General features: G+C 43.0%; 1 protein-coding gene across 2 annotated transcripts in view; it reads right to left on the bottom strand.

The window, feature by feature from the left end:
- Positions 1 to 25769, bottom strand: part of TJP2 (tight junction protein 2) — an 88821-nt gene that overhangs the window by 27476 nt on the left and 35576 nt on the right. The window contains exon 1 of one of the 2 annotated variants that reach the window (XM_054986440.1): positions 20599 to 20914. The exons of the other annotated variant lie outside the window; for it this stretch is intronic. Coding sequence (XP_054842415.1) covers positions 20599 to 20661 — 63 coding nt within the window. The 5' untranslated portion in view covers positions 20662 to 20914. Of the gene's footprint in view, positions 1 to 20598; positions 20915 to 25769 lie in introns of those variants that run through there. 2 annotated transcript variants of the gene reach the window in all.

The raw sequence follows: 25769 nt of genomic DNA on the forward strand, positions 1-25769 counted from the left end.
AGGCAATATGAAATCTGTCTTTGCTGCTTCACCCATAATGTCTTTCATATAGCCAGTCAACACTTGAGAACATGCACACGTGAAGAGGGTCAAAATGTTGCAAGGCAGCTAATGTTGGTTGGAGATTCATCAGAAACCAAAATTCAGCTCATAAGTCTTGCATGCTGATATCTTCTGGCTATGAACAACAGTCTGGATTATACACTAGTTAATTTAGACATCAGAAAATGTATCTGCCTTGGTGCATTATATTACATTTATGCACCCTCTTTCCAATAAAGCTTAATAAGATAAGCTAAGTTAGTTGAATAGATGTCAGGCTTCTGAAATCATTCAACTCCATTCATATGTCACATGGAGACAGGAGATACCCGACATCCCTTCCCTCTTTCACCCCAAAGTGTCTGTACAGTAATACTTATTAGGACCAAATAAAAGACCACAAATGAAAAGGTCTTAGCAAAAGTATTACCCTACTGCTGCTTTCCCCCCTAAAAGACCAATACTACTTCCTTTGGTTTTTCTGTCACATTTTTATCCCATGCTTCCTCCAACAAGCCCAGGGCAGCAAACATATTTACTATTTTTTATTTAGTGCATAGTTGTTTCTCTCATCAGTACCTTTTAATTTTCACCATTTTGTCCTCACGCCAAGCCTGTGAGGTAGGTTAGGCAGAGCAGTGGTGGCCAGCCTAAAGTCACCCAGCAAGCTTCCATGGTTGAGCAGGGATTTGAACCTGAGCCTTCCGCCACCATAGGCCATTTTCACACGTCCTCATTTTAGTGCTTTTTTTTGCACTATTAGGCCGTTAGTTGCGATCCTGCTATCATGACGCACTGTTCATACTGCCTTGACTTGTGTGGCTGCGTCGCACTTCCAAAGGTTTGCATGCCACAGAAAAAGCGCGATTCTGAGCGGTGGATGAGCTCCTGTCACAGCTGGCATAAGCACCTTCCTGCTCATTTTGCCTTTTTTAAAAAACAGGAACCCAGATTTGTGCTAGATCGCTGTTTCTCTATGCAAGATTGAACCTTCCCTCCCCAACGCTAGCCTGTGATAGGCTGTATTTTTTGCCCGTGAATTTACTTTAAAGGACATTGGTGGATCAAGGGTCACTGGTGGGGAGAAACTTGGGAGTCAGTGATCTCAAAATGGCGTTCACACGCTCAGCAAACCACTGCCAACCATTATGTTCCCACTCAAAACCCAGTCTGCATTTTTTCAATGAATCTGCGCGATCGCACTGTCACTATAAATTTTTTTTAAAAAAAAAAATCCAGCAGTCTAGGAGTGTTCCGTTATTTGTAAAGGGTAACTTTAACATTAAACATTTAATGTCCTTGGTTTTTAAAAGTCAGCTGTTAGTGCAGTTGGTTCCTTTTAAACAAGACATTGAAATAGTGCAATAAACGTGTCCTTTAAAAAAAAAACAATGTAGGCGTAACTGTCACCAGGAGTCCACAGAGGCCTGCAGGATTCCTGGTCGTGGGTAGGAAAATCTCTTCCTAGGGAGCAGAAACTGAGAAAGGAGGAGGGGTTGAGTAGGCGGTCTCTGGAGAAACGTTTCCAACTGTTCTCATGCACGCAAAAAAGTGCTAAAAACGTGTTACATAGCAGAACAAACAGGAAACCTGCATTCTCTGAGAAAGCACTACGATGACGGAGGATGACGGGTTTTTCACGGGTGGATTACGAGGATCCTGTCCTTCTGTATAGCGGAACAATTGCGGTACTGTGGCGCTAAAATAAGGATGTGTGAAAACGGCCATAATCTGGCTCTCTAACTAATACACAATACTGGTTTTTGTTTGCTTCCCCCAATGTTATCTGTCTTCCAGTATGTGCTGACTGTTCTACTGGGTCAGTTTAAGAAACCTACACATTCCTAGCCGTGTTTTTATGACAACAGGACAAGGCTCATTTTCTTGCTGCCCTCAAGTTTCAGATTTATTGCCAGCTCATTTTTTGTAATTGCATCTGAATGACTGCCTCCTTAATTGAAATAGCTTCTGTGGTTACAGAATGGCCAAAGAAGTGAATTGTTAATTTAAGAGACAGGAGAGAAAAATCTTGTAATCTGGTTCCGAATCATTTGCTGTTATTTAATTAATTGTATTTATTTATGTCATTTATAGTCTGCCTTTCTCACTGAGACTCAAGGTGGATTACACAGTGTGAGATTGGACATTTCCATACAGTATCAAGGACATTTCCATAAACAATGTCATAGGATTGTCACAGCGGATTACTCATCCTGTCCTTCTGTACCAGCTTCACTGCTACTGAGCTGCCTATTGTTATACAGCAGACCTATAAACTGGTTTTCCACTAGAGGGCGGAATTAAGCAACTGTTTGATGCTGTTCCATAAGAATAGAAAAACTGGTGATTGCAGTTGGGTGTGATTATTGAGAGCATACACTCATCATATGTATGTGTGTATTAAAAGGCACACACAGACAAACACACCCAGGAAGGAGGCATTAACACTGAATTTAAATACAAGGTAACTTTGATTACTATTTTCCATGTATACTCTACAAATATTCACCAGTACTCTCACTCATAGGTAGAACATTTTTAATTTTGCTTTCCAGACTCGCCTGTAGGGCAGGTTTGTCAAAAAAACCCCACAAGGTTAGATCTGTGTTGCTGCCCTGTTTCATATGTACAGTTCTTTCCCTTCCTCTGTAGCCAGGCAGATAGTTCATGGGAAAGCAGTACATGGGAAAGGATTTGATAGTTCATGGGAAAGCAGTACATGGGAAAGGATTTAATGTGTATTAAAATAATAGACTCATACAAAATGCCAATTCTTTATATAGAATGTGAATGATGTGTCACTCTGTAATGCATACTTATCAATATGATTCACTGTAGTCTGGGGTTTCTAAAATAATATAGCTGCATCAAAAATAATATAGCTGCATCCATGAAGCTACTCAGCAACAGCTTCCCCCTCTAAGATAATTTTTTTTTGTGTGATGTATGATGTAAAGAAGTCATCCATCCATCTTTCTTTCTGACAATAACAGTAGAAATGTTGTGACCTTGCTTACTGAGTTGGTACAGATGCCAACTGTCCACAGCAGCATTGTTTACTACGGTAAAGAGAACATCAGACACATATAAAAAGATCCATAGCATGGCTTAAAATAAGATTAACTACAGCAGCTGGCAAGGAGTTGACTGGCTGTCCTACAAAAAAAAAAAATGAATTTAAGTACTGAGGGCCTCACAAGAAAGTGTTCTCATTCACTAAACTCAATTAGAATTTCCTTCTCTTGGTAACACTAGAATTCTGGTAGAACACAACCAGTAGTGCAGAGAGGCCAGAATACAAATGGACTGAATGGACAGGCTCAGAAAATCAAAAGTCTCACCCGGTGAAGATATGGGGGCCTTAAGGATATTGTTCAGAAGGCTCTTTTTTAGCACCTTTGCATGAATTGGTATAAATTCACTGAGTTAACAGAGCTACAGTAGAATTCCTTTCTACCAAACACCAAATTCTCTAGGCAGTTGCAACCCCAGTCAGTTGCAACCAGGAAGATCTCTGGCTTGACTTTGTCAGATGAGATTCATGTGTGTGCGCACATGTATGCATAAAACCCACAAGGACAGGGCAAGGGCCATCTCATTCATATATATCTTCTATCTATACATATAAAGACAAGTGTCCTGACTGACTCATCAACGCCCAGCCCAAACCCCTGGACCTAGAATCATGAAATTTGGGGAGAACGTTCCTTTTGGGATATAGAGGCTCACTAAGAAGGGATTTTAAGAAATTTGCCCCCTAAGGGGTAAAAAGTGTTTTTCCATAGGGATACAACTTCCCTGTGTGGCTGGCATGCTGCTCCTCTCCTGCCAACTCCGCCACTCTTCCTGATTGGGGTAGCTTTCAAGGTTATTTGCTTATGTGGCCTGATTGGGGATCAGCCCAACATTCTAAACAGTTGCTAAGGGAGTAATTGAATGTGTCCAGAGATAAAATGCACCTCCCAGTCTTCCCCTAAAAGTTCACTAGGATTGCCAATCTCTGAAGCCTCCCAGCTTGTACCCCCCCCCCCGACTGGTCAGCTGTGGAACTCTGTGTTCTGAGGTAAAAATCAGGTCAAGGAAACCGCAGACAATTGAAGAAAGACAATACAAGACTCCTGAATAGGGATTTTATATAAAAGTCAGTATAGCAACTGAGTTTTTAAATGTTCATGGGAAGATGGTGCATGATCTTTCTAGGGGCCATTTCGATGTGAACCTCTCACATAAACCTGCCAAAGTGCCCACCACACCACCCCTCCCTCAGTCAAACTCCACCTCACACCTCTCGCAGCCATCACCTCTTACTGCCACCAAGAAGCCTTCTGGCAGATGTCGTGCAAGATACACCAATGCTAAAAGGAGGAAGCAACTTAGAGATGCAGCAAAGAAATATGCACATCCTACTCCTGTGGTGCACCGAGCAGCAATGGCCAAGTACCAGCAAGATCACCCCGAGGTGCATAGAGTGGCAGAGTCTCTCTATGAGCAAAACAATCCTGGAAGACGAGTAGCGAGGCGCTCACTTCCATGGAAGGTCAAGGCTCACTCAGGCATGGCCCATGATCCTTCGCTATCTTCAAGCTGCCTCTTAACCTCATCCATGCAGAAACATCCCTGTTCAGAACCTCAAAACAAAGCAACATGGCTAAAGTGTCGCAGAACTGTAAGCTCATTGTTTGGGACGAGAGCACCATGGTGCACAAGGGGTGTTTTGAGGCACTGAGCTTAACCCTCAAAGATGTCAGGGGAAACGAGAAAGTGATGGGGGGAGTCACTGTGCTGCTAGTTGGAGACTTCCAGAAGACTCTGCCAGTAGTCCCAAGGGGAACTCGAGCTGACGAGGTCACTGTGTGTGTGTCAAGGCATCATATCTGTGGCCTCTCATCAGGAAACTCACTAAGAAAGAACATGAGGGTCCACTTGAGAGGCGAAGTGACCGCTGGGGAATTCTCTGAATTCCTATTAAAAATGGGTGGCAGAGAGTATCCTGAGTCCAAGGGAAAGGTGACCATCCCTGCAGGCCTGGGCACAGTAGTGATGACCCTAGCAGACCTAACAGCCACGATATAACCTGATATCGCCACTATCACGGAGAAGTCCATGGACTGGCTATGCAAGCGTGCCAGTCTGACCCTCAAGAATGACAACACCGCCATCATTAATGAAGCACAACTTAACTCCCTCAAAGGGGCAGAAATGGAGTACAGATCTGTGAACTCAGTGACGTAAATGGATGGCCGCAGTCCATTACCCCGTGGAGTTCTTCAACACACTCAACCGTCCTGGTTTCCCAGCCCACAAGCTCCTCCTCAAAGTGGGGGCTCCAGTGATGCTGCTCTGGAACCTCAACCTACCCAAATTCTGCAATGGAACCAGACTGTGAGTGAAAGCCCTCCACAGGAACGTCATCAAGGCAATACTGTTCACCAGTAGTGCTCGGGGGGGGGGGGGGTGGAGTCGGTGTTCATACCACGCATACCATCAGATAACCTCTTTGAGTTCAAGAGACTGTAGTTCCCCTTCAAGGTCTGCTTTGCAATGACGATCAACAAGTCCCAGGGGCAGACACTGAAGGTGGCAGGAATTGACATGAGGGAGAACTGCTCCTCACACAGGCAGTTCTACATGGCCTGCTGCAGAGTGAGCTCACCCAGCAGCCTGGTGATCCTAGCACCTGAGGAGAAAACCACAAATGTGGTCCACAAAGAGGTCCTTCAGTAGAAAAAACCGCAGTTGTACGTATTTTTCACTTTATTTATCGCACTACAATCTTTTCCTTTTAAAATCTCTTCAATAAATGTTACATTTCAAAATTCACTTGATCAGTTTTCGGCATCAACATGCTTCGCTTTATTCAATCACCTTTGTGAAGCTCAGATACTATGCTATTATACTACAAAATCAACTCAAACCCACCCACCCCCAAACCAAAAAATGTCCCATACCCATAAATATTATAACTGGATTTAAAGTAGTTAAATACTATAGCGAAGCACGAGTATCAAACTAGTATAGCTATAGCTATAGACACAGATAGATATAGATCCTCCACTATTTGCTTTCCCTTCCCTAAAAGCCCTCATATCCTCTCTCCCTTTCCTGCTTTCTCCTTCCCACCCACCAGCCAACCTACCTTTATCTCCCCCCACCCAAGTCCTCAGTCTTCCCTCCTTCCCTAGTCTTGGTAGCTTGATCCTGGGAAGACTATGCCTCAGTAGCACACTGCCAGTCACCACACCAGACTCAGCTGCATACATGAGAGCTGTGTATACATGAGAGCTGATCGACAACCTTTTTCTGAAGGCAATAGAATATGATTAAACAAGGATGTATTTCACATACAGAATATTTCTGCATTTAGGAGAAAAAAACCCAGCCAATGCCTTCAGGCCTCTTCTGTCTTTTAAAGTTAACAGGACTTGATAAAGGCTTTAACTTTGCATTTGCTTTACTTGAGTTACACTTTGGAAATTAAAAAGAGTCCATCCTCCCTTACCGAGGAGGAGGGTCAAAGAGAGAGAGAAGCAGATTTCCTGAAGTATAAGCATTACTGGTCTAAATGTATACGCCTTCCTCTTATCTGCCCTGTCCACCAAGGAATTGAGGAGTAGAACTCTAGGAATTTCCCCCAGTCTCTGTGGTAAAGATCATAGTAACTAGGAGAGGCAGCCTACAGCATCACCCAGAAGTGACATCATGTACTCCCCAAAGCTCTCCCACTCCAAGAACCCCTCCTCCCAAACCTCCCAACATTTGACAAGTCAGTGTTGGGAGCTCTATAAAATGTACCAGAATCCCAGTTTCTTTCATTTACCAGAAGTAGTACATTCATGATTTAAAAGCCTGACAATATGAACAGCTTGCTCTTTTAAAATATATGGATCTTACACAACATCACAGTTTTTTCTGGAGCACACAGTCTGAAACTCTGCTAACTGTGGTAATTAAATACATAGCCCTAAATAGCAAGAGAGATCTAAGGCACTGATACATTTTCTGTTCTCAGGTCTGTCTACAGCTCTTGCATCAACTGAGACAAAGATAATTCTGTGCCAGAACAATTGCAAACAAAAATATCTGTATGCACCACCTAGCAGTTTATATACACAGCAAAGGTGAGATGATAGACTATGATAAAAGGCTGCAAAGGGGGCACTATTTTTTAATGCTTCCCTATGTACGAAAGACCTTGAGAACCTTATACAGGTGAGCATTCTGAAATGTTATTCTACACCTGAACTCTGAAGCTGAACAGTTTGCAGCACTTTATCTCAAGTCAGGCAATATTATATTCTTCATAGTGACAAAACAAGGAATGCACCCTTGGAAAACCAAACACAGGCAAGGCTATGTAGGGTTGAATAAAGAACTACTTTTGCAGTTGAAGTAAAAATATTTATGACCAAATACTAAATTTATTAATACCCCTACCATTAAACCTGGAAGTGTTTTACAGAACACATAAATAGGCCTAGAATTCCATTTAAAAACCAAAACAATGTATAGCCATATGCAACACTTAGAGCATTTTTCTTCAGGTGGTTGGTTATGGGCCACACAGGCTAGCCCAGCTGATTGGTGAGGACAACACTGAGCTAGATCAACTAATGTTGTGACTTGATATAAGGCAGTTTCATATGCTCAAGGCAGCTTTGTTCCTGCAGAGCCCTGCTCTCTTCCCTTCTTCTCATTATGCACCCCAACAAAATTAGGACTAACACTACTACTGGTTTAGACAGGATATCAGACGGACCAGGTTGAAACCTATGTATCAAAGCTACTGCAACACCTATGCCAAGCCACACGCTTTTGCTGCATTTAACTGATGTCTGGTCTACTTCTGAACCCTCATGTTTGAGACAATCCTTACAGACAGACAGCGTGGAGCCTGCCAAGTTCAGCTACACATTATGTCTCATTGGTCCTCCATTCCACACATCAGGGAATCGCCATATCCTAGTTTCCAGGAAGATACCAATGCACTCCAATTGCTATTCAGACATCAGATCTGCAGAACAGGCCCCTGTGTCTGAATTATTTTTCTGAATGGAGGTTCAAACAAGCAAATCTCACAGAAAGTTAAGAGCTGTCACAAAATGTCTATTTTTCTGGCAGAAAGCCCTGACTCAAATCCACACAGGGTCTTATCTCTCTTCTTCCCAGAGGCTCCACTAGACAAGCAATCCATTCCCTATTTATTTCTCACCCAGCTATGCCCAGGGCTAGTGAAGAAAGGGAACTTAGCAGGGCTTTTTTTGAGGGGGAACGCTCCAGAACGCTGTTCTGGAAGCTCTAGAATCTGCCCACGTGATTCCTTCCTCCTTTGGCCCTGTGGGCTCTGCAAAGGAGGCTAAGCTGGTTTGAGTTCATTCTGCTTTCTTGAGTGAGTCAAAGCGAGCGAGCAGATGCTGCATGGGCCTGGTGCAGGCTCTGCAGAGGAGGTTCAACTGTTTTGAGTTCATTCTGCTTGCTTGCTTGCTTGCTTGCTTGCTTGCTTGCTTGGGGGGGGGGGAGAGAGAGAGAGAGAGAGAGAGAGAGAGAGAGAGAGAGAGAGAGAGAGAGAGAGAGAGAGAACCAGCCGCTGGGGCCCGGCACGAGCTCTGCAGAGGAGGCTTAGCTGCTTTGAGGCCTTCTGCTTTCACTTCATTCAGGGGTTTCTGTGTGTTTTGAGTTCATTCCGTTTTATTTTCATTGGGGGAGTAGGTGGGTGGGGCTGTGTGTGTATGTGTGCTGCTTTGAATTCATTCTGCTTTCATTTCATTCAGGGGTTTCTGTGTATCTGTGTTGCTTTGAATTCATTCTGTTTTATTTTCATTTGGTGCTCTGTGTGTGTGTGTGTGTGTGTGTGTTGCTTTGAGTTCATTCTGCTTTCTTTTCATGGGGGGGTGGATGGGAGCTGTGTTTGGATGTGTGTGTGTGTGTTGCTTTGAGTTCATTCTGCTTTCTTTTCATGGGGGTGGGTGAGGCTGTGCATGTGTGTGTATGTTGCTTTCATTCTTTTGTTGACTGAAGTTGACATTGTTATGGTTCCCACAGCTTTTGAATGCAGACTGGTTCTTTGTTAGTTAAATATATATCAGTTATGGTTATTTGTATTCGTTAAAATATCAGCTATGGTTATTTACGGAAGTGATGTTACCATGCATTTCTGGGAGCGCACACGCGTTTTGCATGTGCATATGTGATAATAGAGAGTTCCACAACCTTTTTTCCCAGAAAAAAAGCCCTGGAACTTAGTCTTTACTTTCCCGACCTTTGGATACTTACTGAGAAGGGTCCTTCTCCTCTGAGTAGTGGAGGACATCTTGGGTGATTCCCTTTGCCCAATCAGGGAGGCAGGAAGTTAAGTTTCTTCCTCTTTCCTGTTGGTGCCTGGAACACCCTCTCCCTCAGTTCAGGTGACTCCAAATAGCAGTGGATTTTACTCTTCTGAAAACTGGAGCTACTTGAAGACAGCTTTCCTTTGGTGGAGTAACCTGAGAATGAAAGAACACTGGAAAGGGATAGCCGGAGAGCCATGAGATTAGATGACACTGAAAGAATTCTGTACGAACTATAGCTACAGAAGAAAAGAAAAGGTGACGAGGAATCTGGGAGGGGCAAGATGTCCTCCATTACTCAGAGGAGAAGGACCCTTCTCGGTTAGTATCCAAAGGTCCATTCTCCCTCTGAGGTGGAGGACATCTTGGGTGCTCCCAAAGCAGTTAATCTTTACAGGGTGGCTTGAGCTCCTCATCTTGTATCACATGTTGCAGCACTCTCCTTCCAAAGGCAGGATCCGCTGAGGCATATAAATTCAGCTTGTAGTGTCTCACAAACAAAGATACAGATGACCATGTGGCTGCTTTGCAAACCTCTTCTACAGACGCATTATTGTAGAGAGCCGCATTGGTGGCTGCGCTCCTGGTAGACTGAGCTGTGATACCTTTAGGAACCTCTCTATTGCTAGCTCTGCAGGCTTCCGTGATGCAGGATTTAATGTTCCTCCCTACAGACATCACCGACATCTTCTTCCCAATGTTAGGTGGAGAAATGTTAATGAAATGGGGGTTCAATTTCCTGATGGACTCAGTTTTAGTTAGGTATGCCCTGAGCATTATCCTCACATTGAGATTGTGCCAATCCTTCTCCCTCAGATGTGTCGGATTGGGACAGAAGGACGGTAGGTATATCTCCTGCTCTCTATGAAATCTAGAGCTCACCTTAGGAAGGAAGGTTGGGTCCATCCAGAGGACCACTTTATCCCTATGAAAAACGCATAGGTTCAGTTTGATGGACAAGGCTCTGAGTTCTGAGATCCTTCTAGCCAAGTAATGGCCTCTAGGAAAATGGTCTTCCAACTAAGCCACTTCAGGGAAATAGCCCTTACTGGTTCAAAGGGGGGGTCTAGTCAAGGCTGATAGGACCATGTGTAGTCTCCAGGTAGGGAACTGGTGTATCACAGGTGGACTCAATAACGTGGCACCTTTCAGGAAGCGTTGCACGTGCAGATGATTAGGTAGAGAGAGGCCCTCGTATGGTGGAAGGGTGGACGCTAGAGCAGCGATCTGCTTCCGCAGGGTGGCAGGTTTGAGACCAGAGTCCAACCCATCTTGGAGAAAATTAAGGACTGCCGGAAGAGGAGGATTTAGGTAATCCACCTTCTTCCACTTTGACCACCAGATGAAGGCTTTCCACGAAGTGTTGTAAATCCTCATAGTCAACTTTTTCCTAGAGGCCAAGATGGTGTGGATTACCTGCGGAAGGTAGCCTTGATTGGTCAGGGACATCCTTTCAATTTCCACATGGTCAGACACATCCACTTGGGGTGTGGATGCCAAATCGGGCCCTGATGAAGAAGGTCTGGGATGGAGGGAAGGAAAGAGGAGATGACAGTATTAAGGAATAGAAAATGAAAGTGAAACACTAAGGTGGCAGAGCAAATTGTCTCTGCAGCTGCTCTCCCTGGAAGCAGGAAAGAACTGAGAGGGTGTTCCAGGCACCAACAGGAAAGAGGAAGAAATTTAACTTCCTGCCTTCCTGATTGGGCAAAGGGAATCACCCAAGATGTCCTCCGCCTCAGAGGGAAAACATATATGCTGCAGCTATTTAATTAAACTTGGCCATTGGTCATGATGAGAATGCTTGAGGTGTGTGTATTTCCCCTCAGCCAAAAACTTCAAGCCAACCAGGATTAAATCAAAAACAAGAATAACTTTTATTTATAAGACAGAACATTGGAGTGATTGATTTTAAAGAACTTAAGATATATTGAGGTTAAACAGAATGGCTACTATGAATCAGAACAGGTGCAAACAGCCAGCAATATCTGTCCCACTAATCTCCAGCAGCTTCAAATCCTTCTCTCCTCAGTAACTGCCTTAACAGATTTCAACTGTCACTAACCCAGCATTCTGCAGCTCTTTTGGGCTGTCTCCCATGAGAAGCAGAGCTGGAAATATTTCTGTCTTTCACACAAGATATTCTACCCATCAAAACCTCTTTGGCTACTGGAGGTTTAACTTTACAGGCAACTACTAATACCCTGCTGGGCCATAACCCCTGGTCCTCTCTCTTTTGGCAGAACATGCTCAAACCAGGTAGCCGTCCTTTTCTCATAATGGTAGACACATCCCTAAAGGGCCTAAAGCCCCATTCCTCCCTTTTCTTATCTAGATTACAGGAACTCATCTTAAAAGATTCCTTTGTAAGGTGCCATGGAAATTCTCTAGTCAGAAAGATAATTATTTCACTTGTCACAGAAAAGGAAGAGGTAATCCTATGAGACATCCTCCCCAAGGGAATCAGTTTGTTATAGTTTCCAACCTCTTAAGCTGGGCTAGGAACTATATGCTCAGGATCCACCCAAACCCAGAAGATTCTGGATCCCTGACATGGTAGAATATCAGAGCATGGGAGATCAGGCCTTACCTGATCCTATACCTTACTCCGGGTATGCAAAGGGCCCTGGGCGCAGTCCCAGATATCTCCAGTTAAAGGATTAGATGATACGACACACCAATAGTCTGTTCTAGCTTAAAGCATTCTCACAGGCCCACACTGTTGTAAACCAACTGACTAAGCATGCTGTCCACAAACTTCAAGGTAATATAGACTAATGTGTTTTCTTTTGGTGACCTAAACAATTATATTGTGTATTTCCTCACCTGCCTCCCTCATTCTGTAAATGAGGAGGAAGTCCAAGTCTAAGGAAGCTACTCTGATCTGTGGGTAGTTTAGGTGGGTAGCTGTGTTGGTCTGTAGTAGAACAGCAGGATTTGAGTCCAGTGGCACCTTAGAGACAAACAAGCTGTTCAGAGTGTAAGCTTTCAAGAGTCAGAGCTTCCTTCTTCAGACACAGGTCAAATCCTGATCTGTGCAGTCTGCCTTGGCTGTTCAGACCATCATGCCTTAGTTTGGCTGAGATGTCAATAGTGAGATAGTGTTAGGACCAGTACCTTTTACCATGCTGGTACATCCACGTCTTCCATGCCAGCCAAGCTATACTGGGTTACTGGAAATTGTGTGGTATCATCTCCTTAATCTCAGCTATTACATCTACATTCTTCTTGGAGATTCTCTAGGAAGCTTCCACTACTAGGATTCTGATGTCCTAAGACATATCTATGATAATAGTGTAGGGAGAAATAATTATGTTCTTTAGCTTTTGTGCTCCCAGTTTCCCCCTTCCTGCTGGAGGAATCTAATTATGTTAACATTGGGAGTCTTATGCAGACAGGTGGCGAATCAGTTGCCTTATTTGTACTGAATAGGTAAGATTCCTTTGTCCAAATAACCAGCGTTTTTTTTTGTTAAGGAGCACAATCAATTATGTGACATTTCACACGTTACTTTGGGTGTGTATGATCCTGTTGGCTCTAGTAAGAGCTAGTGTAGTGTAGTGGTTAGAGTGTCAGATTAGGATCTGGGAGACCTAGGTTTGAATCCCCATTCTACTATGGAAGCTTGCTGGGAGACCTTGGGCCTCAGCCTAATCTGCCCCACAGGGTTGTTTTGAGGATAAATGGAGGAGAGGAGAATGATGTAAGCTGCTTTGGGTCACATTTAATGGAAAGACAGGGTATAAATCAAGTTTTAAAAAATTAAAAAATATTGTCCCTACCATTCAATTCTATAATGGGGTTCCTGCTATGAACTATTCTTTAAGTTTCCTTCCTTTCACCTGTGACTTCAACAGGCAGAATTTCAGAGTTTCATCTTCTACTTGCCATGCATTATCTACCACATCAACAGAGGAGTGTCTCAGGCAGTGCTAAGAAGGACCCAGTAGCTTCATCTTAGGAAAGAACAGGTTTCATTAGGAAAGCTGGTTTCCCTTCAGCTCCTCCCACCTACCCAAATGAGTAGAAGGTCATCAGATCAGCCCAGGCACATGCCACCTTTATTCATTCAAATCACCTCCAGTTTGACAAGGAACACATCCTATCAAGCTACAGAGTAGCAAATATTGCAGTTTTTTTGTAGCCAACATGTCAGTTAGGAAATTGATAGAATCACCACTTGGGCGTCCTCCATATACCATTAGATACCTTGACATTGGTTAATTACAGCCCGGGATGGACAGGCATTTCACTGGTTATTCAGGAAAAGGAGGTCAGCTCTCCCTACCCAAAATGGGAATAACTGTTGTTGGACACCCCATGTTAAGAGGCCCTCCCCCTCAGAACAAGAATGGAACTCTGGACTTACTCCATGAATGTTGCTTCTTCTCTGAGAAAGGGAGAGAATCTTATCACACACTAATGAAGGGGCAAAGCAATTTGGGCTGATAACAGACATCTTTCATCACGTTGTTAATTACCTTCCAGTCTTCTTGTTTGCTACCTGTTTTGTTTAGAATTGTGCAGCATCCACCTGGCAAGTTGGCCTTTTTATAGTCTTCTCTCCAAGTTTCAAACAGAGAGATTATACAGCTAGGGGAATACCTGAACTAGGAGTAGGATGACCCCCAAAACTGGAGAGAAGTTTGAAATTATGACCTGACTCTCTGACTGGTAGGAACTGCCAGTAAGATGTCCTCACTTCCTTTACCATATGAAGAAAACTTCATATGGTAAATCCCAGGTTCTATTTTGTATATGCTTAGCTCTCCATATATATTCTCAGTCTCCAAATATATTCTGTTATCTAGATGTAAAAAAACCAATCTTTTCTGAAGACTCCCTGCCTTTCTTTCTTTCTAGTACAATAAATTAACTTTGATAGGAGGTGTACTTTCTTTTTTAGGACAACTCATTACTGGGATATAATCCAATCAGGTCAACATTTATATTTAATCATCCAGTCACAATGCAACAAAGTTCAAGACAATGGGACAATTGTGAGCTTTAAATGGAGTCTCAGTGCAATCCATATTAATTCCCCCACCCATTCACATTTCTGCTATCCTTTGTTCTAGCTCTATTAATAGAAGAATTATTCAGACTGCTCCAAATGTTACATTACAGTTATAAATATTTTCCTGGAGTAATAAGAAACCAATTATACTTTATTGGTTTAGAGATCCCCCCCTTTAGCTGATGTAATAATTCATAGTTCCATTCTGTTTAAGAAGTATTTTTTTAATATTCACACACACAAAAACTTTATTCCAAACCACCATTACGCACATTACTAAAGAGATCATTTAAAGAAAATTTGCAAGGAAGGCAGATGGTAAGCACAGCAAATCAAGTAAAAACATTAAATGTATTGCTAATATAAAACTTTAACATGAATTTATGTGAAGAAAAGATTTAAGCAGTATAATCCCATGGTGTACGCATGTACTCCAACATAATTCAAATTATGGTTGAAACAATATTGAAACAATATAACTGGGGACATGTATTGGGACAACTGCTACAAGAAACCTTTTCCTAATTGTGAAGATTTTTCAGACACTGACCTCTTTGTCTATTGTATAATCTACTGTAAACTGTTTGCTCTGCAATTGTTAGGTCTGGGCATGTGAATGTGAGATCTGGGTAGAGGAGGGGAGATGCCAATCGACATAAGCGTAATTTGTTTGATACATTTGCAAAAGCCTTTTACTTGGAACTGCTAAATTTCATTAGTCAGTAAACAAAGCCGCTATTGATCAGCTCCAAGGCCCCGCCTGACTGTTTTCTTTCTTCAGAAATACTTATCTCTTCCTTGGCCTTATTCGGGTAACAGTCTGGGGAAAAGCAAAGTGTCAAAATGAATCAGTCCTTGTCCTACTTTTTCCTGCAATTTCTAAAGAAGAACCTTTTTACCTGCATGAAATGTCAATCCTTTGACAACGCACTCCAATAATCTCTGCATAAACTCTCTGTTCGAAACTGCACAACACAACTTCCTGCCTCATGCAGAAACTGGCACTGCTCAAATACACAAGTTCTCATAAGCTGCCACTAACTTTGATAAGGAGATGCTTTACCAGTTTTTACCAAGCTACTTCATGGACACCTATTTAAACTATGAATTAAAAAATACAGCATCTGACTTATTCATTTCTTTGTATTATGCTTCTAATGCTTTTTATAGAGTGCGTGTTCATTTTTTTGTTGCATTCATGTCAAATACATAGATGCAGAAGAGTTAGCCGTATTAGTCTGTAGTAGCAAAATCAAAAAGAGTCCAGTAGCACCTTTAAGACTGACCAACTTTATTGTAGCATAAGCTTTCGAGAATCACGAAAGCTTATGCTACAATAAAGTTGGTCAGTCTTAAAGGTGCTACTGGACTCTTTTGATCTCAAATACATTATTTGGTTAAATCTCTTTTCTTAATTTATTGTAGAAAACATTGTACATGAGCTCCTTAATGCACAATCTCTTCTCAAATGTACACAGGGAGGTTCAGTAACTGAAATTCTGGTTATTGCTTAAGTTGTTCATGATAACTAATAATGTATTTATTTATTTACTTCATTTATATTTCATCTTTGTCTCCAATGGGGACCCAAAGAGGCTTATATTCTCCTTTCCTCTAGTTTATCTTCATAACAACCCTGTGAGGTAGGCTAGGCTGAGACTACGTGACTGTCCCAAAGTCACCAAGTGAGCAAAAAGGGAATTCAGACTTGGATCTCCCAGATCCTAGTCTAACACTTAATCACTACACCTCATGGGGGAGAGGGAGAGGGAGAGAGATTTAGGGTAGCTAAACATTTACTTCTGCTGTCAAATTAATATATTTATTTTATTTATGTCATTTATAATCTGCCTTTCTCACTGAGACTCAAGGCGGATTACGCAGTGTGAGATTAGTACACTCTTCTGACATACATTAAACATTTTCCAGACTCTCATGCCTCTTTCCCAAAAGGCTCAGAGCCAAAACTCAGTTCAGTAATTCACAGTGGGGATTTGCGGCTGTTGCTTGAAACCAGAGGAGCCACTGTTCAATATGGGTTAATAAAGGAAAGAATCCTACAAACCAGCTTTTCATTTTGAACTATATGAAAAAAGGGAAAAAGGAGTAGAAGGAGGGATTGCACCATAAGAGTATTTGTCAATCTTTTATTAAACTAAAGAATGTAGTTATACCACCTCTGCAGACACCAAACCAATTAATTCGACATATCAGTTGAACTCAGCCTTTTCTCAGGAAGTGTACATTTAAATTTCTCATCAGTTCTCCATATATAGTCATAAACACTTCCCTACTTATTTAGAACATTTCTGTGCCACCTCTCCAGGAAGCCTGCTTAAGGCAACATGCAAACATAACATGATACAAACTCCATATACTTGTATTTCAACACAGAAGTCTCACAGCAATGCTACTGAAAAACAGATGATTATTTTCAACTGAAGCATCTATCAATGTGGAGTTACAAAATAAATCCAGAGCCATTGTAACAATTAGTGACAGAACCTATGGACTATTATGCCAGTACTTTGATGTTTCTCCCTACATAATAAATGAGCCAAGAGGAAAGGTGGAGTTAAATATTTTAATAAATATAAATAAATCAGTGTTGAATGCGCCCAGAGACAACACTATGCCACAACATGCTTTTGATATACATTTAGAGCTATAGCTTGTGCGTACCACCATGTTGACTGCACCAGGATCTATACTTTGTGGAGAGCCTAATGCTGTGGGTTGTGATGTCTCAGGAACGGAGGTTTCACAGAACTGGGGGGCGCGGGAGTGGAGTGAAGGAGCTTGTCTTGAACCAGGCACCTGTATGTAAAATCCATCACCTCAAAAACAAAAGTCTGAGATAACTAGATGATGTTCAGACCTGGTTCTAGTCTGCTCTTACGGACCGAGAGGCCATCACAGAAAAAGAAAAGTGGCCCAGTCTACAAGGATGTCCTCTCCCCAAACCCACATGTAAGTCCAAATGAACTACCCCTTAGGTCTCTAGTGGGTCAGAACAGAGATGAAGTGCTCATTTATTATTTTGCCTCTGTAAGAAAGCTTCCCTACAAACTATACAAAACAAGGCTTATTCCACATCTTTACTAGACAACGCTGAGAAACAATGGGGTCATAACCATACATAAACCTTCAAATGTTGAAAGTCTAAGAAACCTCACCGGAAGAGTCCCTTGATCACATTCAAGTCCATCAGAAGTGGTTTACCCCAAGACAATATATGTGGCGTCAGACTCTACAGCTTCTTACTACTTGCCAAGTATTCAAACGATCATAGATGAGGCAAAAAAGTAGCCATGGCCAATATTGCTAGGGATTGTGGGAAAGTCTGGATCTCTGCAACGGGTTGGGTAATTGTTCAATGCATAGTACTTATACACAAAAAGTACAAGCCCTTGCTATATGCCAAAACAAGCATTAGAAAGTTTTTTTTTAAAGTGTCTGCAATAATTAATATTCTGTGCTATCTGATTAGATGAACCCTGGAAACATTAGTCTTCTGTGAGTAAGAAAAGAAACCCAAGAGTGGAATTAGGGACAAGCCTCAGACTGAGGTATGGATCACACCAGCTACTTAAGAAGTTCTTAAATAATTTGTTTCACTATTTCCATGGTACATGAAATCAAGGCAGTAGGGGCTATACAAGCCACCAACCTACTAAATTACCCACACATGTTATTCCTGCTGAACCTCCCACACTTGAAGTATTGCCACAAAATAACATCTCTTGACATATTCTGAACAATCTATTCAACAACAAAATACTCTTGAGCACCCAGCAAGCAAATGATTTCACATAAACTAGAAGATAGGTGTGATGTCAGCATCAAAACAAGAACACACACAAAAGAGTGTGTAACTTGAGCACAAGGCTAAGGCCTCTTACAAGAGGTCACCAAAATAATGAGTCTCTCACAGCTTTCTTTGTGACTCCCAGAAAAACATCAGCAGATGACCTGTGTTGCATCCAACAGTCACATGGGAAGTGCAAAATGTTTGATTCCAAATTTTCACAACTTCTGACAGCTAATATTTTTACTGGGGGAAAGTGAATGAATAGTGAAAAGCAAGCAGAACAGAGCAGTAAATTGCATTACTTAAAAGTAAAAATGAATGATACATGTCTAGCCTCTTTGCTATTATTTAGAATGCAACAAGCAGCAAGAACTTCAACCTGCAACACACTTCTAGGCTACTTAAAATACTAACAAAAGCTACAGTGTGAAAGCTGAGGGGATTTAAATAATACAGAACGTCTATCTGTCTATGTGTTTAGGGGCAAAAGGAAGCAAATACTGCAAGAAGCAGCACACCATCAGCCATGCCCACAGAAGAATTAAAATAGTACACAGGTTTGTACTTGTGTCTGTCTGGTGCTGGCATCTCACAATGGCACAGTGCCACTCTTTTTCTACCATACTGTTCATATTACATGTTGCTATTGAACTAGTCATTACGGCTTGCATGCTCAAAATATTAAACAAATGCCAACTCAAGAATCAGAATATGTAAAATAATATTTCCAAAAACTTTACACCTAAAATTACTAGAAGTAGCTTCAGGTCTACTTGATGGGCAGAATCATTAAATAAATAGAATTTAATTAAACTTATTGCTTAACAAACTGGCGTGTTGCTCGTACTCCTGTTTTCTTCAAGCTGTAAGAGAAGTGACTGTGTCAAATTTAGATGCTTGTTAAAACTCAAGGGTTGGGAAGAAGGGAAGAGTAGATGACTAGCTCTCTCTCTATCCCTATCACCAAGCAAAAAGCAAGGCTCCTGTACTTAATAAGGTGATTTTGTAGTCAAAGATCACTTTCCATAAAGATGGTTCAACAAGTGATTACAGCACTTTCCCCATCAACTGAGAGTTAACTTTGGAGAATACCCTAATACAAGAATTATCACTTATAAAATGAAGATGTTAATGAAGGGCCATAAATCTGGCTTTGAATCATGAGACTGGTGGAATGACTTTATGAATGTTACTAACTCTCCTTGACTTTCCAGTTTCAATCAGAATAATTGTAACTTCCCAACAAGTGTATAGTATGTATAGGCAGAATTGTAAAACACTGTGTACCTGCAAAACAAGCCTTCATTCTGAATTCGAGAGAAATTGTCAAGCATGGTAGTGTGATGATTAATACAGAAAGTGTAGAAAGTTCAGCAAACCTGAGCCCCTACAGTAAAAAGACACCATACCACCTCCTCCATTTGGTCAGACTCTGAACACCCCAACAGCTTCACAGTATGCAAGGATAGTTTGGTATTGTTATATGTACTATTAATTACTTCATTTATACCCCACCTTTCTCCCCAATTGAGATCCAAAGTGGCTTACATCACATGCCTCCATTTTTACTTCACAACAACTCCATTAAGTAGGTTAGGCTAAAAGCATGTGACCGGCCCAAGGTTACCCAGCAAGTTTCTGCGGCAAGTGTGAGGTTTCACACGTAGGTCTCCCAACCCCTGGCCCAACATTCTAACCACTATAATACGCTGGCTGTCATTATGCACAACAAGCATCCATGAATAACAAATACATTTTAAAACACAGCACTTCAATATAATCCACTGAGTGGGACACTGGAGACAACACGAGTGAAAGAAAGACTTGAATTCAAGCACTTGCTCAAGTGGAAATCTCACCAGGTCACAATTTCTCACTTTTTCAAATTTACCTCATTGAGAGGGAAAAAAAGAGAGCTCTCATATGTGCCACCCTGATCTACTTCGAGAAGGCTAGGCACGATTGTGACACACACAATGGCTCGAAGAAAGCCATATAGGTACTTGCATTACTTTGTTTTCTCCCCCTCTCTCTGATTACTCTCTCATATTCTAGCATGCCATGCACAGAGCGTCATAAAACCAATTTCAAAACATCACACTTTCGACGGTAGGCAATTAGAGGACAGGCATACCTCATCAGATCTGGAAAGGCTTTGAGACATGTAGGTCGTCGAAGTAACAAAGCACCTAACTTTCAGTCACTCAAAGACAGAGAAACATATTCCCTGAAATCCCAGCTGTGGCAGAGCCCGTCTCCACCTCAGTTTCAAACTGTTTCTATCTCCATGGTTTCCAGTACTGAAATCTTAGCTTACGACAGCCTCGAACACGCCTCCCCCACCCCAGCCCAGGGTGAGACAGGGAACCCAAGAAAGAGGGTATGTTTGAAAAGAAAGTACTTACCACAACCCAAGATGAAAGCAATGGGCCGGAGTGCAGCAAGCGATCGCCTCCTCTTACCGGCATCTCTGGAGCTGCTCCTTGAGAGGAAGGGTTGAAGAACTCCAAAAAAGTCCCCCCTCCGCACGCGCGCACACTTCTTTATAGATACTTGGAAAGAGGGTGGCCACTCACTAGTCTTGAAGAGCTCATTACTGCCTTAAACTCGGGAAGAAGCTCAACAATTGTTTTAAGTTCCTCGCAGTCTCCCTCTCCTCTCCTTCACCTTCTTAAATCCCTTGCCCAAGCCTGCTCACCCCACAGCCACCATGCAAGTATCCAGCCGTTTCCTTAACCAAGCGCAACTACCTATTCTTGGGAACGTTCCGATCCGACGCTACCATTTGACGGGAGGGGGATGCTTAAGTCACCGCATGCATCTCATGCTTACGCATTTCAACAGCTTCGGTACTCAGAAGAGTGAATCAAAAGGATGATAGAATTAATCAAAGCAGGAAAATATAGAAGGGGAAAAGTGTGAAAAGGGAGAAAGCTCGTTAGCACAGACCTGTTCCCTCCCCCCGTCAGGTCCACTTGGTTCGTTCCCGGTGGAACCTTGTGCGGCTCCCATTGCAACATTGCTTCTTCCCCTCTTGGAAGTTGAGAGGCGGCAGCCGGCAGGGCCTTAATTGTTCGCTTTACGCCTCACATGATGCGAGGGAGGAATCGCCTTAGCCACTCAAGGCCTCAGCTCGGGCAACGCTTCCTCCTCCTCTGCACGTAGGGAGAGCCAGGGAAGAAGCAAGGAAGTTTGGGAAAGTAACTAAGCCTGCAGCGCGAAGCACATCCCATTTGTTCTAGCCTCAAGAAAAGTATTGTGTGGAATTTCAAAGCAGGAAGAATAACTGGGTCAGAGGCAAAGAAAATCATTAGGGAACAAACGGACATGCTAACAAATGTAGCTTTTCCATTAGATTTACGAATGCCAGGGGAGGAATTTTTTTAAGGGGGGGTAAATTGCATTCCTGGGCATGCTTAGGAAGCTATTCGGAATGAACGTCTGCCAGCAAAAACACGTGTAACTAATAAATAAATACAAATTATATTGTTTCACTTGTGAAAGCAAGCCATTTTATCCATCACTCAGCACAGTCCAAACTGGCAGACGCTAGGAGGAGAAGCAATGGATACTGGGGAGGGATGAATAGACAATTTGTAACACACATGTGAAAGATGTTTGTACATTTGTAACACATGTGAAAAGTTTGTAGCTTAGGGGTGCTGCTGGAGCCTACTCTTCTGTTGGAGGCACCATGGCACAGCATATTTTAGCCTTTGTTAGTATGCCAGGTATGACCATCCCTTACAAAACGTGACCCAGCTACAGTGATATGATCTGATTACAGCCAAGTTAATTGACTGTAATGCAAGGGGGGCGGGTGCTGCCTTTGAAAATGGTTTCAAAAACTCAATTGGTCCAAAGTGATGGGCAGGGATTGATGACAGGAATTGTATCATCCCAGTACTGAAAGTGCAGATTGGTTACCCATTCAGGCACAATTCAAAGTGGTGGTTCTTGCCTTTAAGTTTACCTGAAGGAGCATTACCTCCTGTACTGTCAACCCTGTCAGTTAAGATCTGCCTCTCAAGCTCTGCCCTCTGCCGTTGCCTTCAGAAGTGAGGCAGGTGATGACTACAGACAGGGCATTTTCTGTGGTGGCATTTTACCTTGGAATGCCATATTCCTTTAGGCTCACCTGGCTCCTACATGTTTTTTCGGTGCCAAGCCAAAACCCAAGCTTTTAATAAGAGGTTTTATTTTACCAGCCGCTTTTAAAAATGGTATGCTTTTGGCCTGAGTTCTGTTTTAAGGATAGCTTTTATGCTGTTTCTGTCCAATGACTTGTTTTTAATGACTTGCATTTAATGGTTTGTTGTTTTATTATGCTACTAGCAACAAAGCCCGTTGTGGGGAAAAAATACAACAGGCTGTAGAAAGGGGAGGGCAGGCAGGTAGGCAGGCATTCCCTTATCCTCCATCACTGATTCCAGCTGGTGAAGGAAGGAGGGTGGGCATTGTCATCTGCTCCACACCTGATCTGCCAGATCTCAGCCATGTGAAGGCATGGTGGGCATTGCTACCTGCTCCATGCCTGCTCCATGCCAGGTAAAGGGGGGGCATTGCCTCCTGTTCTGTGCCTGACTACGGCTGGGTGAAGGGGGGCAGGCATTGCCACCTGCTCCAAGCCTGAACCCAACTGGGTGAAAGTGGGTGGGCACTGCCACCTGCTCCCCGCTGGGTGAAGAGAGGAACAGGCATTGCCTCCTGCTCCATGCCAGATCCTGAAAGGTGAAAGTGGGCAGTGGGCTTTACAACCTGCTCTGCTCCTGATCCCAGCTGGGTGAAGAGGGTGCAGGCATTGCCCCCTGCTCTGCTCCTGATTCTAGCAGGTTGAAGGGGGGGCAGGCATTGCTGCATACTGGCTCCTGCCTCTGGCAGGGTGAAGACAGGGTGGGCATTGCTGCTTGCTCAGTGGCTTATTCCGGTAGGTTGAAGAGGGCAGGCATTGCCACCTTCTCTGCTCCTTATTCCAGCTGGGTGAAGGGAAGAAGGGCATTGCCTCCTGCACTTCACCTGATCCCAGCCAGGTGAAGCATTGCCACCTGCTCCACTTCTGATCCCAGCCAGGTGAAGCATTGCCACCTGCTCCACTTCTGATCCCAAATGGGTGATGGTGAGGGTTGGCATTGCCACCTGCTCCACTCCTAATACCAGTTGGGTTAAGGTGAGGGGGCATTGTCACCTGCTCCAGTCCTGATTCGTCGGGTGAAGGAGGATGGGCATTGCCATCTGATCTGCTCCTGATCCCAGCTGGTTGAAGGGGGGTAGGTATTGTCACCTGCTCTGCTCCTGATCACAGCTTGGTTAAGGTGTGTGGGCGGGTGGGCATTGCCACCTGCTCCGCTCTTAATACCTGCTGGGCTAAGGCAGTGGGTGGGCAAAGCCACCTGCTCTGCTTCTGATACCAGCTGGGTTAAGGTCAGGGATGGGCATTGCCACCTGCTCTGCTCCTATTACCAGTTGGGTTAAGTCAGGAGGATGGCATTGCCACCTGCTCTGCTTCTAATACTAGCTGGGTAAAGACAGGAAAGGGCATTGCCACCTTCTCCGCTCCTAATACCAGCTGGGTTAAGGCAGGGGGCAGGCATTGCTACTTGCTCTGGTCCTGATCCCAGCTGGCTGAAGGGAGTGGGCATTGCCACTTGCTCCGCTTCTGTTCCCAGCTGGCTTAAGGCAGGGGATGGGCATCGCCATCTGCTCCGCTCCTATTACCAGCTGGGTTAAGGTGGGGGTGGGCATTGCCACCTGCTTCGCTCCTAATACCAGCTGCGTTAAGGCAGGGGGCAGGCATTGCCAACTTCTCCGCTCTTGATCCCAACTGGTTCAAAGGGAGGCAGGCCTGCTCCACTGCTGATACCAGCTGGGTTATGGCAGGGGTTAGGCATTGCCCCCTGTTCCGGTCCTAATACCAACTGGGTTAAGGCGGGGAGAGGGCATTGCCACCTGCTCCGTTCCTAATACCAACTGGGTTAAGGTGTGCAGGGGGGCATTGCCACCTGATCCGCTCCTAATACCAGCTGGGTGAAGGTGGGAGGCGGGCATTGCCACCTGCTCCCATCCTGCTTCCGGCCTGGGCTTCCCACCATGGCATGTTTTCTGGAGGGACACGGTGCCTTGCCTAGGCTTCCCTCCATGACAGCGACCTCTGGTGGTGAACCAGGATATAAAGTGAGTTGTCTGAAATACGCTTACTCAATTATATAGTAAGAGTATCTTAATTGTAAGTCACTTTCAGCATGATTCTGAAGAGTTGGCATAGAAATATTCTAAAGTGAATAAAAAATAAGCCCATTTGAAGGACCAGGGCCAATCAGAGGTAGGTAGAGGGCCACTGGCCCTTAAGATAAAAGAGGACCTCCAATTTGGTCAATAGTTAGTATTTTGGCATTTAATCAGTTTCACAATTTGTTTTTATGCACATAATATGTTGTCATTTTTATTCTGGGTAGGGGCTTCAGAAGCTACAAGTGGGCTGGGCCTCTCTGATCACTCTCCTAATTCATGCCAATGAAGTTACCTCCTCAGTGCTCATTATTAATACATTACTCTTGACTCCAGTTGATAAAGAGAGGCTATTATTTTCAAAGAATGGTAGTTGAAAAGCACAACAGGTCATCCGATCCAGACCCTGTAGAATAGGACTGCTGGGCCACAACTGAAACATCAGAGAATTCAGCCTTGTTTAAGATACCCTTCCAAATGTATTAATTTTGTCTTAAAACCAGAAGTTTTCTTTTCTTCCACAACTTTTTGACTCGGTCATTTCCCCCTTTAATGAAGTTATTGTTAAGTACTTTCCCTCAAACCACCATTAACAAATAACACAGTTTTCAGGGGCCTGAACTAATTCTAGACCTATTTCTTTGATTAATGTGGATGCTAAGATATTAACTGCCATTCTTGCTAACAAACTTCAAAAGGTTATTAGAGCATTGGTACATGTAGACCAATGCTTATAAAATAATATATTGGTTGCTTCTGTGGATCTTAAGATAGGACTTATTCAACAAAAAATTATTTTTACAGTATATTGGACACCACAGTGCCGTTCTAGTAAAAGATTAAATACAGTGTCCAATTGTTGGCATTGTAACTTATAAGATGTGTCTCTTAAGCATATTGGTTGGAAGTCATTATTTATTAATTTTGTATTAGAATACTAATTTATTTTTGATAATTTTTATGTACTTTTAAATTATTTGCCTGTCTCATGAAACGTAACCAACAGTCAACCAATGGCTCTTCCATGCCCTTACTTATTATTATCGTTGTTGTTGTTAATATCATTTATAGTCCGCCTTTCTCACTGAGATTCAAGGTGGATTACACAGTATGAGATTAGCACAATCAGTATGAAATACATTTCAATATAGTATCAAGGATATTTCATAAACAATACCATAGGGTAAATAAGTTTAAAAGACATAGTATTAGCAAGAATCCAATACAGCGTAGAAAAAATACTGAAGCAGAACTTAATCAGTTTTAGGACTAACATTAGACAATATGGCGCAGTGGTGGTACATAGGAGTACATATTTAAAGCAGCAGATAATATGTAAGGCAATATAGTG

The sequence above is a fragment of the Eublepharis macularius genome, chromosome 8, assembly GCF_028583425.1.
Source record: "Eublepharis macularius isolate TG4126 chromosome 8, MPM_Emac_v1.0, whole genome shotgun sequence".
Lineage (NCBI taxonomy): Eukaryota > Metazoa > Chordata > Lepidosauria > Squamata > Eublepharidae > Eublepharis > Eublepharis macularius.